Source organism: Cyprinodon variegatus, unplaced genomic scaffold, assembly GCF_000732505.1.
Source record: "Cyprinodon variegatus isolate N-32 unplaced genomic scaffold, C_variegatus-1.0 Scaffold703, whole genome shotgun sequence".
Lineage (NCBI taxonomy): Eukaryota > Metazoa > Chordata > Actinopteri > Cyprinodontiformes > Cyprinodontidae > Cyprinodon > Cyprinodon variegatus.
Window position 1 is genome coordinate 101,133 of NW_015151156.1, and position 20,024 is coordinate 121,156.

The window sequence follows — 20,024 nt, forward strand, 5'->3', positions numbered from 1 at the left end:
CTTTGAATGATGACGATGACTTACTGAACTCCAACCATCAGAATAAGGGAGATTCAAGATGCTTTAAACATGTCAGACACTATCTGTTTCAGAAACTGCTGAGTTCCTGGCTTTTTAATGAACAGTAAAAATCTTTGGAGTTTGTGACGAAGAGAAAATATTAGCAATCCTGTGGCAGAAAATATCCTCTTGATGTTGCAAAAAGTAGCAAAAATAAACTGGTTACAACCCAGATATGCAGAATCTCACCTCTGAACACAGAATATTAGAGCAGTCGGTCTGCAGCAGCAGTTGATCACTGAGCTGCATTTTAAGAATAGAACTCAGACAAAGTTGGACATGAACAGTTTGGACCTGGACCTGAATCTAGCAGCGGCTTTCAGAGGGTGCTCTGGGTTTTATTATCTTTTGTTGAAATGCCAAAATATGTCTCATCAAAAGGAAGTGACTCAGTTCCTATCAGCATGTGAGTAATGTAATCAAAACGAATATTATGGGGTCCAGTTTAGGATCGTTTGATACTTTTACTTTGAAGTTAGACCTGAAGCACTTCCTGCTTTCCTAGCATCTTCTGACTTTGTTTGCTCATACTGCTGGTGCAGTCTCCTAAAAACTCTCATCATTACAGCACTACATATCCCAGCATGCAGTTAGTGAGAGGTGATAGGAAACCCTGGACAGGTCAGCAGTCTGGCCATATAGAGAAACATGACCACACACTCATGCTCATATCAAAGGGCTATTAAAAGAGAAATACTAACCAAATCATTATGTTTTGGACTGTGAAAGGAAGGCAGAGTATCTGGAGAAAACAGGACCTTCTTTCTGAAACGCCCAGCACTACCATACAGCCCCAGTTTGTTATCTATAATCTTTTATTTAAGGGTGTAGACCTTGTTCTGCACAGTTTTGACGAAGTGTAAGCCCCACCCTTAACGTCCCATTGAGAAGCTTTCCTCCCACTATGCATGCAGGTTGATGGTTCATGAAAATTCATGAAAAGATAGCCATCTAGGAGGTGGTCCCAGGTTTACACAAGCTTTGTTCCTTCTTTGGTCTTTGGTCATTCTTGCGTTTAAACACTCTCTTCTCCTTGTCTGTTTGACCATTTTAGTCTGTTTTGCTGTATATGCAGTGACCAGTGGAGGTATCGCATCTTTCCCTTCTTTGGGAAACGCTGGGAAACATTGGGAAACGCTCTTAGTGGCTTTTGGAAGCCGGAAGCTCTACGGAGTGATTCCCACTGGCAGGGAAAACTGCCACGCTAAAGTTAGATGGCTATACTAAAAATGCCTGAACTCCTGTATATCTGCAATCAATAAGTAATTTATTTTAATGAAATCACCTCTTCTGCCACACAACATGGGTATTAATATAGAATAATCTGAAAAGAATAATCTGTTTCAGAACATTTAGCAGCAGTAGGGAACATTGATTTAAATTATTGGTTAGGACATACCCTAATATATATCATTGGTAGGAATCATTGCTATTTTTGTTTTTTAATGAGCATCTATAGATCTTGTTTTTAGGGTTAAGGGCTACAATGAAACAGTGGAAGTTTTTTAGGCTCTCATAGTGGTTCAGAGTTTGGATAACTAGAGCAACAATTATATAATGCTACATCTACATCATATTTGCATGTTACTGGTTTTTACTGCTTTTCTAGCTCTGTTTTTGTGTTTTATAGGAGTACTGTAGTAATCCCTGCCCTGTGGTTTCCGGTATGTTGTCAGAATGAGATGTGGGTAGAGAAACGATGACATTGAATGATGTTTGGAGTGCTAGCTGCTGTCTGTCAGTCAAACAAGTCTCAGTTTGTTTTGACTGCACTTGCACTGATACCAGAAAAGTCAAAAAAACTTAACTCAACTTGCCACAGTGGTTGCCGCTCACCAATCCATGCAAAAGACTCTTTCTGCTCTGGCTTGTGGCTCAAAATGAATGAAAAGCAGGGTGGTTGAAGCCTGACAGCCTAAGAGTGAGTCTTGCAGAGGCCGATGAGCCGGGGTGCTTTTAAACTCTTGCACAGTTTCCAGTGTTATTTGAATCCAATCTCCTCATTTATGCTTCTTTTCCAGCAGAAAATCAGATTCTAACCTACTGCTGACTTCCCTTGGAAATAAAATTTTTTTTTGGATCATCAAAGATTCAATTTTCATAATACTTTCAGATCCTTTTAGTGACAAATGTGCAAGCGTCGACCTTTCTGTCGTTTGAATCTAGAGATCTTCATTGCACTATTTGTCAATCCAAAATCTTCTCTATATTAATGGATATAATTTTTCTTAACTTCATTCGGGGTCACCTTCAGCTTTAAGGTATAAGATTATTAGAAATAATGGGGGGGGGGGAATTGCGGCAAAGGGACAAAGGACGTAACATTAGGGAGATAAACTCCTGTTTATTATAATAGAACAAAAAGAGCTGACATCCCTCCTTCTCCTGGTTTATTCAACACTAAAATGACAGTTTGTAAATTTAATGAGGTTTGTGTTTCACCTCCTAAACTCAGCTTTTACTAAAAGTCCTCATACAAAAAAAGACATTCATTTCTATTAATATTTATCCACAAAAAATTGACATGTTTTCTTTGCAAACCATTTTTGTAAACACAAGACCTGCTTTGCTTTGTGCATCAGAGGAAAACCAATTAGATTTTTTTTTGCACAGGGGGTTACGCTCAATAAGATAAGACTCAATGTGGAAAATAAGCATTTAAACAGAAACCCCTCATGAAATCACTCAACGTCGATATTCGTGTTTCAGTTTTGGGGATCAGACATGTTTTTGCAAGGAGACGGAAGAAAAAGCCAAACGCTCTGTGTGATTCATTTCTGTTTTAGCATTTAGAAAGCTTTATTTTTTTATTTTATGGACCTTAAGACTTGTTAAGAAATCATGTCTTCAAAGAAAATAAAAAAAAAAATCACCATTTGTTGTGGAAATATAGCTTAAAACAATGCAGTCAAACACCTGCCTCACAGAATAAGATCTTAAAATGGACTCTCTAGAAAAAAAAACAATGTTTTGCCCCAAAATCTAAATTATTGCATTTACTCTGTAAACATAGTTTGAAAAACAGTAATTAATTTTTCTGTTTGTTTGTTTTAACGGGAATAAGCCAAGATAAGATCATTTCTTGGTCATTTATTGAACATCGTTGGTAAATCTAAAAAGTTTTGACAAATAATCTGAATATTTCTAATACACCCCTTTCCTTCCTATTTTTGATAAATATTAGATTAACATCTGTTGTATCTTTCCTGAGCACAGGCTTGAAATGTTGGAAAAGCTAGATTTTCTTTCTTTTTTTGCCACTTTCAGACAGTGAGGAGCTTCAGTAGAACTTTACATTTATTCTATTTTCTATTAAGAAGACTACTAAACTAATCAGGTTGGACAGGTACTAAAAACTCAAAATGTTGAAAGGAAATATCGATTCCTTACAAATGCTCCTTTCAAACGCAACAACAATTTACTAAGTGACGGAACAGCACTGCTGACATTTCATTTTTACTTAAAACATAAATAATTTCCTCCCCCAGATACTTTAGTAATTTGCCAAAAAAAATATAAAAGTTGTCATTTATACAATCCCACATAGCAATATGGATTCAACATCATTTAAGTTTATTGAATCTGTTTCATGAATTTTAATGTGAAGGAAAACAAGAGACCGAAAGACATGAAAGATACTTAGCCAACAAAGATCCTCCCTTTTGTTTACTTAAAGACAATTAAGTTAATTGCATTTTTGTTATTGACTCACTTCAAAATCTTGGACATAAATTAAGCAACAGTTAAAACCAATGGTAATTATAATGAAAAATGTAAACATAAATGGTAAAAACTGTCCCTTCAGCAGGCTTTGGTTTAATGTCCCTGCAGAGGAGGAGGGAGGAAAACCCAGAGCTTGAACAATTTATTCAAGTGTTATCGTTTCAGCAGTGCAATCAATGATCTCAAAGAGAAGTTAATTATTAAAAATTTAGCAATTAACTGCTGATTGGGACAAAGCGTGACACTCAGAAACACTTTTCTCAGAAAAGCCCATTTGTTGCCGAGAGCCACTCTTGGATATTTTAGAAAAACCAGAGGGATTTGATGAGAGCCGGTGTAGCGCATTCAGAGAAAGAGCTGACACCAGCAAGAGAAACGCTTTTACCTCTGCTTGTCCAGGGACTTTACAGCTCTTTCAACTAATCATAACAGTGTGTTTTTTATTAATAATGTCAGAAGCTTTGGCCATTATGTGTAGAAACGTGGACCGGATCAGAACAAAAACATGAAGTCATTCAGAAATTCTAGTCTCTTTGATAAAAGTCCATGTTTTTCCTCCAGTGCTGATTAGAGCGGCACACACATTTCAAGGATCAGTGGGGATTTATGTAATCAAAAAATGTTTATTTGGGATTTTGCTTCAAAAGGAAACGGATCAAAAAGTCATCCAAGTCAAGCTTTTTTTAACACTTAAAGAGATTACAAATTCCCAGAACGTTTCCAGAATTTCTCAGTCTCCATTAGTTTCTGTATTTTTCCCGAGGCACATGTACACATTGTTGGATTGCTTCCTTCTTCACCCCCCTCAGGATTTTAGGGTCTAAAGGGATGTTTGGATTTTCCAGGACTGTTCCTAAAACTCTGACAAAGGCAAAGACGACAACAGAGGTGAAAGGACAACAGGTGTTCGGGGTTCCTCTGCTTGTCAGTGTCCAGCAGACAGGAGAACCTCTTCCTCCCTGCATCCTCAGAGCACTGGTTTACCTAAGGACCGAATGTTTGGACCAGGTAAACAACTCTAAACTGCTGTTCAAGCAGACGAATAGAACAAACAGGAAAAACTCTGTTGCATTTCCCATGTGTCCTTCCTTTCTCTCTCAGTTGGGTCTTTTCCGGAAACCGGGCTTGAAGTCTCGGATCCAGTACCTGCGTGAGACGGTGGAGTCTGACCCGGAGGGATTTTCATACGAGGGTCAGTCGGCCTTCGACGTGGCTGACATGGTGAAGCAATACTTCAGAGACCTACCTGAACCCATCTTCACCAGTAAACTATGCGGGACTTTCCTCCACATTTTCCAATGTGAGCAGAATCATGTTAACTCGCTCTTTGAGTATTTTGGATAAGATATTTTCTCGAGAACCTGGTTATTAAGTTATAGAGCTATCAAAACAATCTAGAAGCGATAGATTTTAAGCTGTAAACTTAAGTGTCACAGTTAAAATCATCACCGAGATATGATGCCTGTCTACACAGGACCGTGGGGTTTTAGCCTTGGTCTAATGACTCGATGTCTCGTTAGAAACTGCTATAATGTCGGTTTTTTGCCTACATCCATGTGGAAACTGCATAGAAAGCCCAAATACTTAAAGGAAACAGATCTTTACCCGGCCTCACATTCTTTATACTAGTGAACAAATCCTAAAATAACTATGTATACATAGAATTTTCAGTTTTGGGTGATTGTAGCTTCCCCTAGTGGAAAAAAGCTGTATTGTTTTGCCTGAAGGAAGACAACTGGTGTGTTTGGATCCGGTGGCTGCCTCCTGCCAAAGGCCAGTTTCGTCGACCGATTACGTCGCTTTTGTTACCGCGGCCTGTTCGGATTGGAAGGCAGAATTCAAAACCGCCCGCTAACTACAAACCATTAACTATCAAGTGTCATTCCTAAGGAAGTCACACTCGCAGCTGCGGAAGGCGCCTTGAATGAAGGTGGGGGGTATAAACGAGAATGGAACGGCTCCTTCCTTCCAATGGAAAAGGAAAGCAGTTGCTATGGCAACACAGTTATGCCACATGTGCGTGGTTGTAGTTGTGTGGCGCAAGGGGACATAAAATCAAACATTTGCCCCTTTCTTGAAACAAATGTATATGGTCACATTAAACTATTTTAAAGAAAACCTAATTAATGGAATTCATTACGGTATGTTTTTTTTCATATGCCTAACTTGTGATTTTCTGTCAGTGTGATGAAGTTGTAGCAAACCAATTGAACTTACCTTTGAATGCACATATTTCCTCTGCTACTAGTTCGCCATTACACCCGCAGCCAAATTTAAGAGAACCTGCACTGATGCAGACTCACTGTTTAAGAGTTGAAAGGTTCACTCGCCCTAACGACTAAGTCTTTTAGAACGGCCCTTAATGCGGCTGAAACGTGAAAACAGAGGGGTGGTGCTAAGGGGAAGTGTGTAGGGGCCAATTTGATATTCAGCCGAAGATTCCTTTGTGTTTTGCCAACAAATGCAGCCTTTTCTTGAGCGTTTTGATGGACAAGTCTGATGTGTCCTACATAGCCCTGGGTATATTGTGATTCATTAACTCATGAACTATTTAATAGTGCCACACAAGTCCAAGCAAACCAGCTGCTCCATGCTCAAAGGAAAGGGGGAAATGGCGTCGAAGAGTGGTGAATATTGTTAGTGCAGTTTAATATAATTAAAGTATGTGAATAATTCTGTCTGAAATTAATGAAAATAGCTCCTTTAAATTGTTATTGAGTCAGGTATTCTGTGGATTATGTTTGGTTTATTGAAAGATTTTTATCTGTCCCTGTGCAAATGGGTTTAGCTGACATTTAAATACAGATTCCAGTATCTCTGCAATGTAGGCACTACTAATCTGATATCTGTAATGACAGCACTGCTGCTGAAGCTCCACAAAAATGTAACTAGCACACAGAATAGTAGTGAGAAGTTCTGCATCCATTCTTCACATGTGTTGTGTTTAAACTGTCACAGTTGCTTAGCGACAGAGCGTACGTTGAGTGAGCGGCGGTGACAGTCGGAGAAGGCTGGACCTGTTTGAATGCATAGCCAAACTCTTCCGGCCTCCTTGTTTTCACGATTTAAAGGAACCAGTCCAGGTAGATCAGGTGCTTGGAGGACACAGCTGCTTAAACCCATCACACCCACCTTTAATTTAGTCGCATTTAGAAATTTAGTCGCATTGACTTCCGTCTTTATAATGAATGGGGAAAGGGGGAAGTGACATATGGCAGGGTTACTGTCACCCTCCTCAATGTTACTTAGTGCCTGTTAAAACCATACAGAGACCCTTTGGTCATGACAGAGGTGTCATTCAACTTCTTGCAATTCAACATATAATCACAAGAGTTATGAAAATATTTTAAGAAAGTTAAAAAGTTACTTACATAATATAGGAATGCTCCTAGTCTTCCTCTAATACCGATGTACTTCTGCAGTACTATTGCATACTTTTGTGAAAACTATATGTTTTTGAGCAGCAACTCCAACCATGATAAAGATTTTTTTTGAAAAATCAAAATAGTTTTAGGGGATTTTTGGAGAACTGGCCGCTCATTTAAAATATATAAATCTTATAAGCAAAATGAATTTCCACAATTGTTGCTGTGTTTCACTTCCAGACTTTCCGAAGGATCAGCAGCTGGTCGCGGCTCAGGCAGCCATATTGCTTCTTCCTGATGAGAACAGGGAGGCTCTACGGACGCTGCTGTTTTTCCTGCGAGACGTGGTAGCCTGTGTGGACGAGAATCAGATGACTCCAACCAACATCGCCGTGTGTCTGGCTCCATCGCTGTTCCACCTCAACACCATAAAGAGGGACCCGCATGCAGCCAGGTGGGCAGAGAGCTCAGGTTTAAACAGGAGCTGGTTCTGGGTTTAACATTGGCTAGTGAACTCAGCAGAGGATGGAGGGTCTGTATCTGACCCACATTGTCCTGTTACATAAGGCCTTGCAGCCGTTATATAAGATCTCTGCTGCTGCTGCATCTCAGTTTGTTTGCTTCAGTTTTGGCCTAAAATGAAAGAGGATTTAGATCAGAAGAACTCCGAGGTTTTTCTCTCATTTGTTCTTCTTCTGCTGTTTCAGATCAACAAAATGTTTCACCTGAAGTTCATTTTTATCCATCATCCATCTTTTACCTCTAGCTTATTTATATAATTCTAACTTTGTCACTATTGATATTAAAAACAAAATGAATAGTTGTAATTATAAAAATTTAGAAAGTGGTGTATCACTAATGAACCAGTTAACTCTTCAGTTCCTTTACATTCAGTCTTATAAAGCTGTTCTTAAGTTCAGACAGAGACCAGATCCAGAGTCTCTCCCCCCCTGTTTCTGTTGTATAAGAACAGGTCCTGCTTCCAAATGGCTCCGTTCTCACGGATAGTATCAAACCTGGACAAGATCCAGCTCTTACACTGACCTCAGTGCTTCCAGTAGAAAGCTGTTGGCTCAATTTACACACAGAAAAATTATATAACCTCCACGAGTTTCCATCTGGCCTCAACTTCACCCCAGATATGAAAGAAAATATTTGCCAGTCGGCTTTGAGCTAAAACCAGAGCACTAACGACAGGGAAAAATTAAAGGCTAGAAGTGCCTTTGAAAATAACTAATGTTAAACAGATATCAAACATTTCTTTAAGTCAATGTTTCTGTATTAATGGATTTTTTGATGGTTCTGATGTTTTAATCTGACTATAAATGTTGCTTTAATGAGCTGAAAATCATAATTAAACAAACCGACTGACTTCTTCAGTAAAAAAAACTTTTCAGTCATCTAATTTATTATTTCTATATATATATATTCATTTAAATGCTCTAAATGTTTGATTGGGTTGAAATTATGTTTTATCTCTATAAAGAAGGGGAATGTGATTTTTATTAGATATATTTACAACAATACTTGTCTGTGAGTCTGAAGGTTTGAGTTAAAGTTTAAATAGCATAGACAGCTGACTGGAAGCTTGCAGCAACGGGTGGGGGAGGGTAGGGCAATAATCTGTGCAGCATAGAAGCAGAAAAGACCCAACACTTTTTATTCATAAAGACATTGTCATATGGAGCTGTTAATATCTCAATGTCAAGGAAATTAGTGATTCTTTGATATTTACATTCATTTTTTTTTTCTTTGGGGACTAAGTAATACATAGAGTTGTTTCAGAAGAAAAAGTGTAACAGACAGGATTTCTCGTCCCACCCGCCTCCATCCTTCTCCTAGTATCTGACTTCCTTTTATTCACCTCCTTTTCCCAACTTTGGACCTTTCCTCTGATTTTCCAGCTCCACCTCTTCCTCTATTTGATCTCTGGGCTTCACGTCATCTTGGAGTTTACCTTTAGAAGCACGGATTTCAAAAACTGACCAGCTCTTCTGTGTTTCTTCCTTCTTTTTTCTTCTATTTGTTTTAGTTTCAGCACATTTCTCTTTCAAACAACACCTGTTTCAATCCCATTTTTGTTTGCTGTAGATCATGTTTCTCAAAGTAAAACACATAGGAAAAAATACCATGCTTGCAATAAATCTGCCCAGTGGGTGATTTAGAAACATGGCATCTTGATCATTAATGATAAGAAATAAGGAAAGTCATAGATGACAAAAATCAGTGTGGAGAATCTTTAAAGTCTGGTGGCTGTAAAACTGAAGGTCTGTGTTGTTTCTGTAGATCGGGTCACAGGAAGTACAGTCTGGGTCGTCCAGACCAGCGGGACCTCAGTGAGAACCTTGCTGCTACTCAGGGGCTGTCGATTATGATCGCAGAGGCCCAGAGACTTTTCAAGGTATTCCAAAACTGCCTTAATAAAAAAAATATATAAAATAAAACAGATATTTAGAGCAGAGATGTTCCTAAATAAACTGGATTTTCTCTATAGCTTCCAGAGTTTTGGCCTGGGCAGAGTTTATTAGAGGACCCCCCTGCAGGAGGTGTAGAGGACCTGGAGGAAAGCAGAAGCAGGTTGCACCAGATTACCCAGCAGCTGCTGAGCGACTCTGGAGAAAAGAGCGGAGGATGGGAGAAGCACCCAGCTCTGGAGAACGTGGAGCTGGCCTTCAAAAAGGTGAGCAGATGGAGTGAGATGGTGTCTCTAATTCAGGTTATAAAGATTGAAGTTTATTTATTTTTCAACATCTTTTAAAACATTTAATCTAGCACAGTTAAATAATGCAGATATCCTTCATAAGGGGTTTTAAACAAGCTTTCAGATCATGGTAAAATGTCTTAAAATCTGTTTTTTTTTTTGTTCATTATCTTATGTAGGCCAGTTAGTTATACGTCAGCCTGTACACCTAAATTCGGCCAATCATATATCATTGGTCATCTGGCAATCAAATTTTTTCGGTCATAGCATCTTGATTCATATGTCGCAGCTAATATACGCAACGCTTGAAATAAGAATAAGAATCATTTACTTTACCATTTAGTTCCGTCCCAGTGTTCACAGGGATGGACGTCTGTGTCTTCGGCAGGCATAGAGCTAACAGAACTGGCAGCGTTGCGAGGCAAGGGCTCAAACATTTACAGCTGTAAGCCTTCTACACCAAACCAAGCTTCTGCCACCCTGGCGTCCTCTTTCACAACAACTTTGTTCCCGCTTTCCTGCTTTAAATAAAAAATGTATGACGGAGGAGACTCATCCACGACCTCCGACACAAAACTCTCCTCCTCTTGCACGTTTCTGTTGTCCATAGCGTTCCTTAAAAGTGTCGTTGCTAAGTAATTTAGTGCTACTCAATGTAATTTCCTCTTGGGAACCTACTAGCACTAAGTTGCTAACTGGTTAGCAAGATGCTTGAGAGACATCGGCCACAATCAAACTTGCTTGTGAACCTTCCGCCACAACAATCCTGTCCTCTTGATAATCGACCAGTCACATTCACTTTATTCAATCGTGTAAAGCTGGGCACCAGTTGGGAGAATTCGGAAATGCAACGGTTGGAACAGCCGCTTTCCTACGACTTTAAAGCTTTGCTTCAAGGAAACAGTATATGTCACCAGAGCAACCCACAATTTAGAATTTTCTGACTACAGTCGTTGCATGACTCAGCAGGTTCAGCAGTTTCTCGTCGTGCCATCAAAGGTAGTTAAAAAATGTTTACTTATCAAACGAGGCCTCTGCTTGTGTCATTGTTTCCATTCAGTTTATCGTGTAGGAAATTTCTCCCTGTTTTATCAACTGACACTTTGGTTTGGCTCATCAGTAATCGTCATGTCTTCTCTCTGTTCTCCTCAGATGAACGACGGCTGCCCACTGTGGATGTGGCGAGGCTCTGTAGAAGTGGACGCTCCACAGACGGACCTGCTTCACCGGCTGCTGAGGGAGCAGCAGCTGTGGGAGGAAAACCTGCGTCAGGCCGCCGTCATCCGGAGTCTTTCCAAGGACATGGAGGTGTACCGCTACACCCTCCAGGGCCAGGGCCACGATTTGGGCTCGCATCCCCCACAGGAGAACCTGCTGCTCAGGTAATGAGGCAAACAGAGCTCCACAGAGCGGGTAGGACGGAGGAGTCACTCTACCCTCAAAGTGTCAGTTTGAGTAAAATAAAAGCAGCACTTTTCTTTCAGAGGGTTGATGCAAGTTTAAACGCAGCCTAAAGTCAAATGAGAAAGAATGACGTTCAAGTTTGGACAGCATCACAGAGCGCTGTTTCATGTTTCCATTCTTTATTACAGCTTACATTTAATCACCCCCAAAGGAAAAAAAAAAAGGAAAATCACAACAGCTCTGTTTTGCAAATCTCATAGAAAAGAAAAACAAGACAAACCTAATCTTTTACAAAGGAGTCTAAAAAAAACGGTCTTTAGATCAGCTGACAAAAACAAGTAGTGACTTACAAAAGGAAAACACTGAAACTGTTGTAGACGAGTGCAGACTTACATCTAAAGACTTTTTTTAATGTATTAAAATAAAAAAAAGGAGAATTTACTTTTGTTTGGTAAACATGGAAGTAAACTGGTTTAAACCAAAGAGGGTAAAAAAAAAAAAAAAAAGTAGATTAGATTTTCTTTAATATCAAACATTTGAGTTTGTCTAATCTTTTGTTTGGTTATTAACCCAATTTATCAGATTTATCATTTAAGAAAGTGATGCATGATTTTCTTAAGTTAAAGTATTCTGAATCCAATTCTTCTCCTGAACAGAACCTGGCAGGCAGATCCGTCCTGTGGGCCTCTGTACCTGTCCTCCATATCGACAGAGCTTCCTGAGGTCCAGGTGGAGGGAGTCAGGGTGAACGTCCACTGCTGCCTCTACTCGCTGGAACCCACGGGGGCCACCAAAACAAAACTGACACACCTCTGTCGAACAGATACCAGGTAACAACAGTTATATCCATCCATGTCCTGTTTGTGGATTAACAGCTAAAGGAGCATCGTTTGAGGAGCTTTAGGCCTAAGATGATTCAGAGTTTCAGCAGACATTTAATGTTAGAGATTCTGTGGGGAAACCTCTGAGTAAAGCTCCTCATTTACAGCCCGGATTCAACTCTTGTTCATCTTGTATTCTGACCAAAGCCAGATGTACTGGAGGAGAACAGAAAATTGTAATTGTTTCACAAATAGATGATGAATGATGGAGAGCGGCTTGGTCGATTGTGACATTTGGAGATGTGGATCCGTTCTCATTGACATAACTTAGCTGCTCCGTTGGTCAGATGTGAACGGAACAGAGCAAGAACAGCAGATGAGGAAACTTGGTTACTGACACTTTTTTGGGATGAAGTATTTCTGAACAAAACAATAATTTCTATAAGGGGGGAAATTATGCTAGTATTCGGTTCTTTGGTATCAATGCACATCTATAGATTTGAGTACATGCCCATGGTAACGGTTCATGTCTACCTAAAAGCCCTGATAACTGGCAAGCGCCACAACTTTAAGACTTTCTGTATAATTCCCCAAGCAGTAAAAAAAAAAATTAGGGTTTTTTTAAAACTCAACCAAATGAACCACTAAAAGCCCCAGGATTCTTATTTCCCAGATAATGCTAATCCTGGGTTATTTGTCAGCATGTTTTCCCATTACTCTCAAAGTCTAACTGGCTCTGCACTACATTTTCAGTCCAGTGGGTGGTGATGATTAGAAAGTACAACTGGTTCTTCCTTTACCACCAGCTATAAGTAAATCCTTCAGCCTAAACAGTGTAGTTCTTTGACATCTTTTCAATCAACCTGCAAATTGGAGTGTCTTTATAGCAGCATGATTGATATAAAATACCCACTAAAGACATACTAACACCATTTTATTTTATTACCAAATAATATGCAGATATCTACAGCACAAACAGAAATACATTTTAGTCAAAACTGTATATTTATAAATAAGAAATAATACCTTGATTTTATAATCATGGGCAAAGATGTATGTGAAGTAAAAGCTGCACACAGTGGAGTCGGAATGTGAGGAGCCAACAGACAGCAGCCGACTCGTAATCTCTCCTCTTGCAGCGCTGTCAGCATAGAACCATAAAAAACTGTAAGAAAATCTGTAAACTTACACATGTATATAAAGGGATTACAATCCACTAAATTAGGTTTTTATGAAAAGCCTGTCTAAGGTGGGTAAAAGTTAGAGAGCTTTGTCAAATCCTTTATTCCTTTATTGAAATTTTCTTCTTTAAACTGTGAAGAAGAAGTTTATATTTGATACCTACATAAACCAAAAATGTCAAAACCTATCTGGGAAATGTATTACATTTCATATTCAGGCATTTGCAGTATTTATATTTGCTTTCGTGTTTATGTTTGACAACATACTCTCAGGATTCCTGTTGCTACCCAGTTTGCTTAACTAGCCTAGCAGCTAACTTCGCCAATCAGGATTTAGCCATTCTTAAAGCCTATATAAAAGTGAGATTATAATCTTGCAAACCGACTACACAGACAACGTTGGGAGGTGTTCTTTCTCACTTAAAACATCTTAAAACTTATTTCATGACAAACTAAAAAATACCATTTGTATACTCACCTTGGGTTACTGTCCCCTATGGCGGAACAAAGTGCCACAACTGAACACAACCCCAACCCTTTCAAAGTTCTCAGGAACGCAAGAAAGACCCCAGAAAGTGAAAGTACCTGGGTAAACAAGAATGGAAATGGTACCTGGGCTTTCAAGAGCCCAAAGCTTTTGAGTGGAAATTGAAAAGGGGTTTAACTTTTTTCCTTGTGTATCTTTTGTTTCAGGGGACGGTCCCCGGCTTGGCACTGTAAAGTCAGCGGACACCTTCTGGCCTCACGTCTGTTGGCGATCAGAGACTCCTTCAAAGCAGACTATAAAGAAACTAAAATATGAGTCTGTATCGGACCAAACGCACTTTTGTTCCACGCAACAGAGTCAGACTGCCTCCATTTTCAGGAGACGAGTTAATAGAGTTCCTTTGAAATGTTTTGGACCTTTATAAAACCACTTCCTGGAGGCAGAGGAAGAAGCAGAGGAAATACCTCCCCAGCAAGGACAAAGACAGGAAACGAGGACAAATAACTTCAGGAAACAGACATTTAACCCTCTTACACGTTTGGCATGAGGGGAATTGAACCAACAACCACAAAACCCCCCATATACAGCAGAACTAGAGGAGCTCACCAAGCATCTTTTTCTTGCAGCATAAATGAAGAAACAATGGTAGACCAGACGTTTAGCAGGGAAGTCCCAAGTGTGCTGTGGTTCTGCTCGGTGGGACGGCAGTATCCTCAGCACAAAGACTTATTCCCAGAGCAGCTCAGACTTCGCTAGAGTGTTCACAGATGGGATCTCACCAAGAAAGAACCATCCAGAACAGGAGTAGGATCCTGCAAGTTCAACGGCATGGTTCTCCACTGGAAGAAAGCCGATTCTAGAGTTCAGATATTTCTGATGTTTTGTTCCTGAGTGACAATACGATTGAGAAGGGAATCAAAAGGATCAGGATACGATATGCAGGAGCATCTACATTGGCTCATGAACCAAATGAAAAATCAGCCTTATTGGAAAGGAGATTAAACTAACCCTTGGAGAAAAGAAGCCTGGAGTAAACAGTGTTCCTCCATGTTAACACCCACAGTGAGCTGAGACGGATGTCTCAGTGACCCTCCTGGACCTGAACTCTGACACTAAAAACTGCTAAAGGTGTAAAGCTAAAGCCTTCCAAACATTTAGTTGCTCAATGGGCAACTTTTAGAACGCGGCGGTTTGGTTTCTGTGTTTACAGCACAGCAACAAACCCCCAAATTTAAGGTCATACTGTGTTGTGCATGAAATATTTTAATAACTCCTTCTTTCCCTCTATTTAAGTTAAATATTAAATACAGATGTTTTTTTATTTAACTGCTAGCTTAAGGAAAAAAATGGTAAGGTCTAAATCTTATCAATGCCAAACAGCTAATTAAAATATGTACTATCTCTGAACCTGCGTCTTGTTTTTATTCTCCCCTCTGGGATCCGATTTGGTGCCAAACAGATTACTGACGGTAATTTCAGAGGAAGCTGGAGGAAACAGCAGGAGGATTGAACATGAGCTGCCACGCTGCGTTGCTGAAGAGAAGGAGATTAATACAACTGGCAGCAGGCACACTTCCTTAAAACAAAAAAAACTTAGGTTTTTCCCCCTCAACACCCACTTCTGACATTTACATAAAACATATTTACATTTTTTTATTCATCTATGAGAGAAACCATAATCAGAGTGAGATGCAAGAAAAAAAAAAAGGCAAAGTATTGGTGATGCCTACACGTCGTTTTAAACAGGAAGTTGAGGAGGAGAGCTAATTTATGCAAATTCCAGCAGAAGGCTGAGCGGGTGTTTAATATCTGAGAGGCAGAAATGTGCTGTTCCATCTGGAGTTAAGAGCCATGAAAAGAACTGTGGCTGAACTCTGAGGTTAAGCATCAGGAGGTGGAGACCAGAAACACAGAAAGATATTTAAGTCTGCTTCCTCTGAGTAGCCTTCCTTCTGCTGTTTGCAGTAAAAAAGTTACACAAGAGCAGCTTAAATCGTTTAGTAAAACTAAAAGAATTTCTTCCGAATTCAATAAGAACTACATGCCAACATTATTCAGCCTTAAAACCTCCCATCCCAGCTGGGAATGTCTGAGGCAGCCAATGAGAGGCTTACATCAGATGAGAGAGAAGACGGTAATATTTTATTTCATGCTATAAATGTAAGGAAAATCTCATGCCTCGCGTTAAAAAGTGTCCAAAAACTTGTAGCTGTAGAAAACTAGTCCAGGAACTGATAATACTTAAAGGCTGCAAATTTAAGAAAACAGCAAATCCAGCAAGTAAGACAGAAGCACCAAAAAAAAAATAAAAAATTTGGAACCACAGATCCAGTGGTTGCTATGGTAACTCCATCCTCTCTCCATCTGTGAACCCACAACATCGCTTCTCAGAAATGCTACAACCCACTGTGTGAAAACTACATATCATGGTTATACAAGAGGTGTAAACAATAATCGTTTTGTGTCAATGCATCGATGCAACAGCCGACGATCCAATGCATCGAAACGTCCGCAAGAGTATCGATTCATGTTTATTTTTATCCATTTGCTCCTGGACATAGTTCTGACTCCAGTGCTGAGCTGGCGCTAAACCTATTTTGCTCTCCTACCTCGCTTCCTTTAGCCAATACCCTCTTTCTGCTTGCAGTCACACTCATGTAAACACAGAGGCATTATTATTTCTCAGAGAATGAGGTTTTTATAGGCCTAAGCGGAGTACAACTTTGCTACTTCTGTTATTTGAGGTTGTTTCTAAAATAAAATGCATAACAATATTACAGCATTCATTGATTTATTTCAAATTCAAAACATTGTCTAGCCTGTAGGGTTAAAAAAAAATAAAAAAAATTAACCAATTAATCAAATTGAATCGCATGGTGGTTTATTGTTGAGTGTCGAAAACAATCGTTGGGTCAGGAAATTGATACTGAATCGAATCGCCATTTACTGAGTCCCAGAAAATAAAAATAGCACAGGATCAACAGGCTTTACACAACAACATTTTTTGGTATACTTAATTTTACGTTCATCAGATTCAACATTCTTAACTTCTGACAACTGTGTGAATAATCCTCGTGAACCTGATGTAGTCCTCCTGTGTGTAAATGAGAGGCCTTCATGAGAATTTCAAATCTGTATAATGTTCACCCCAATAATTCCAAATAAGGCTTAATTTCCCAGGGCTTAGGGCCCTGTCTCACCTTGCTGATTTAGTCACCAAATGCCTAATGTCCCAGAATCTCCTAAAACGTTGGCATACACTGAACTTTCTATGTATTCTTTCAATTTTGGGCGTATACATAGCGTATTCATAACTAGTCCGGAACTTATGTCCAATGACAGCCTAACTTATGCATAAGGCACGGCAGCTTAATCCCCATGAAATGTCACAAGCCAGAGTCCTGAGGGGGGCAGCAATGTGCCCGGAGGCCGCCCGGCTTACATAAAAAGATGTCTTTGATCGCATTATTAACTTGGTTGCTATTTACCGCCTGCCAATAAAAAAGAATAAATAAAAAGAAAAAGAAGGCTTGCAGTCGCAGCAGATTTAGCGTCATGTCTGCGAGGAGGTATGTCGGTCGTGGCTGTGGGCGTAAATGCAGGGAGGATCTATCACACTCACCTTTATGCTCACAATATGATGGGGATGAAGCCTGGAAGAGAACTGACGGTTTCCTCCTGTGATCTTCTTTCATACCAAAACACTGCCAATACGCCGTTAAATGGTTGTAAGTTAGAAACGCGTTCAGAGGTCGTCTGGAACACTCCAAATACATTGGAGGTAAATTCTACATAAGTCATGCACAAGCTACTAATAGTCTTTGGATAAGCCAAACACCATGACTTATGAGTAACTTACACTTAACTTATGTCAACAATCAGATAACATATGGCCCACGTATGAGCATACAATGGCAAACGTCGGGAAATTATGGGCATGCTCAAAATTTCTCTTCGTACTTGCCGTATGTCGACATGTGCCAGTGTGTTTCAGCCTGCTTATAACTTACACATAATGTATCCATAACTTATCAAACGTATGCCATTTGACGATTTAGACCATCGTATGCCTGATGTTTGTAAAATCAGGCATACGATGGTCTAAATCGTCAAGGTGTGACAGATGCTTTACCAGACGGTGTTCTTTCACAAAAAAAGCTTTGAAGAGGAAGAAGAGATTGAACTCTCCACAACAGACTTGTTGATGATATGCAGCATTTTACTGGTAATGCTGAAGGACCTAAGCTTCCTTTGTTCTGTCTGTTCTTGTGGACAGCTTCACAGTTGCATCTTCAAAGGGTGTGTTGTCCAGGTGAACACAAAGGTGTTTATACTCCAACACCACCTCCACTTTTTCTCCTTTTTTTCCTTGGAAATCTACAATTATCTCCCTTGTTTAGTTGATATTCAGGATCAGATAAAGTGGTTCATCAGCTCAAATTCAGCTTCTTGTCCATCTTTGATCCAGCCAATGACTGAAGAGTAATCTGAGTATTTCTGCAGGTAACAGGACTGTCTGTACACCTCTGACTTCCAGTACAAGAGTAAAAAGAAATTGTGAAAGTACCCTCTCCTGTGGTGCTCCTGTCCTACTGACTACTTGATTAGACAGCTGACCCTTCAGTTTTTCAAACTCTTTGTCTTTGATCATGTAAAATGCAGTGAAGCAATCAAAGAACACGATCGACACAGTGCTGTCTGCCTTGTGTAAATGACTGTGGGTTTGTTAAAGCAGGTTAAAGCAGATGGCATCATCAACTCTAACTCCTAGATGCTAAGCAATCTGCAGGGAGTTCTGAGAGCTATTTGTTTGCTTTCTACAATGGACCAACAGCCTGTATGTTGGCTATCAGGGCAACACATCTGTAGTCACTGTTGGCTGAGTTTTCTTTGGTACCCGAACAAGGCAGAAGGTCTGTAACGTTACTGGAATCGTCTCCTAAGTCAGACTAATGATGCAATGACACTGAAAACCTTGCCAGCAACTGGAGCGATCAATTTACAAGTTATCCCTAGAGGTAGAGGCGCGTTTAGGAGCGCTGCGATGCAACGGGCAAACTTCTAGCAACAAGACCGGCATGATTATGAAGCTTACAGACATGAAACCTGTAATAAATGAGCAATATCTGTCACTGGAGTTGGAAAATCTAAACTTCATTTGGAAAAAGAACACTCTAAAGAGGTTTGTGGGTGGTTTTTCAAAAAGCTGTTTTAATTTAGCCCCTTTAAGGACGTCTAAATCAGTCATCGTTCATTCTCCTCTTGTAGCTTCACAGAGGAGCACAGCCAACCACCTCGTCCCAGCGTCCACTGTCCTCCTCTGATCTCCAGCTGCCCCCCTAAGCTCCAGAGCGGGGCACAGCCACCCGTCTCCCTGTCCTGTTTTACGTAGCTGCATTCTGACATAAAATCCTTGTAAAACTAAATTTATGACAAAAGGGGAATTTATCATATAAGTGAGGCCATTACTACATTATTATGGAATAGAGTAGGAATTGTTCAATGCACTATAAGACTATAGTGCTCTCTGCAGCCACTTTAGTGAACTGCATGTAGTTAAAAGAAATACTGAGCAATACTGAGAAATACTCTCTGATGTACAGAATCTCATGTTGAAGTTGACGTGCGTTTTTAAATTAAAAAGGAAAAAAGTTTTCCTCCTTCAGGATTTCGGTGGGTACCTAGGCTTTGTTTGTAGAACTTTATAACGCGAGACAAACAATCCCATTTCAAATTAATTATAAATCACAGGCTCTCTGAGGCTGCCTGGAGGACACTAATTGTTCAGTATGCTTCTGCCACCTGACAGTGTTACACTTCCACTCATATTAAAGTTGCATGAAGCAGTGATTCAGAAGTCACAATGTTGTTGTTTAGAGTTCTTCAGGCTCATGAAATATCTACACTGCCATATGTTCTAGGACCTTATAGCTCATCTCAGAACTTTTATGAGTTTTGTGAAACATTGACTTGGCTTTCATCAAGCTATGGTGGGTTTTAACTTATCTTTTCTATGCTGCAGGTTAATGATGGTACGTGGTTTCAAGAGAAAGCAGAAGGTGCCCATTATCACCTATGGGGCAGAAATGCAGAGCAGAACGAAACCAGGCTGTTGGTGCATTCAGACAGGAGGTATCGTCCGCGTCGAGCGCAGTGAATTAACATATGCTGAGTTTTATTTAATTCAGGGGCTACGTCCTCCGAAGGCCAGATTCGTTGGCTGATGACATCATAGCACGGAGCCGTGGCCTGTTCGGATTGGAAGACTCCTCATTATGCGGC

The 20,024-nt window shown here is 39.9% G+C and overlaps 1 protein-coding gene across 2 annotated transcripts in view; it reads left to right on the forward strand.

Annotated features, from left to right (window-relative positions):
• The window catches only part of LOC107097509 (rho GTPase-activating protein 7-like), a 114,143-nt gene extending 99,002 nt beyond the window's left edge, over nucleotides 1–15,141 (forward strand). For both annotated transcript variants that reach the window (XM_015394669.1, XM_015394670.1), the window contains exons 10-17: nucleotides 4,629–4,791; nucleotides 4,885–5,083; nucleotides 7,389–7,602; nucleotides 9,435–9,549; nucleotides 9,643–9,828; nucleotides 11,002–11,231; nucleotides 11,910–12,083; nucleotides 13,949–15,141. In XM_015394669.1, coding sequence (XP_015250155.1) covers nucleotides 4,629–4,791; nucleotides 4,885–5,083; nucleotides 7,389–7,602; nucleotides 9,435–9,549; nucleotides 9,643–9,828; nucleotides 11,002–11,231; nucleotides 11,910–12,083; nucleotides 13,949–14,057 — 1,390 coding nt within the window. In that variant the 3' untranslated portion in view covers nucleotides 14,058–15,141. The remainder of the gene's footprint in view (nucleotides 1–4,628; nucleotides 4,792–4,884; nucleotides 5,084–7,388; nucleotides 7,603–9,434; nucleotides 9,550–9,642; nucleotides 9,829–11,001; nucleotides 11,232–11,909; nucleotides 12,084–13,948) is intronic.
• Nucleotides 15,142–20,024: the final 4,883 nt, after the last annotated feature.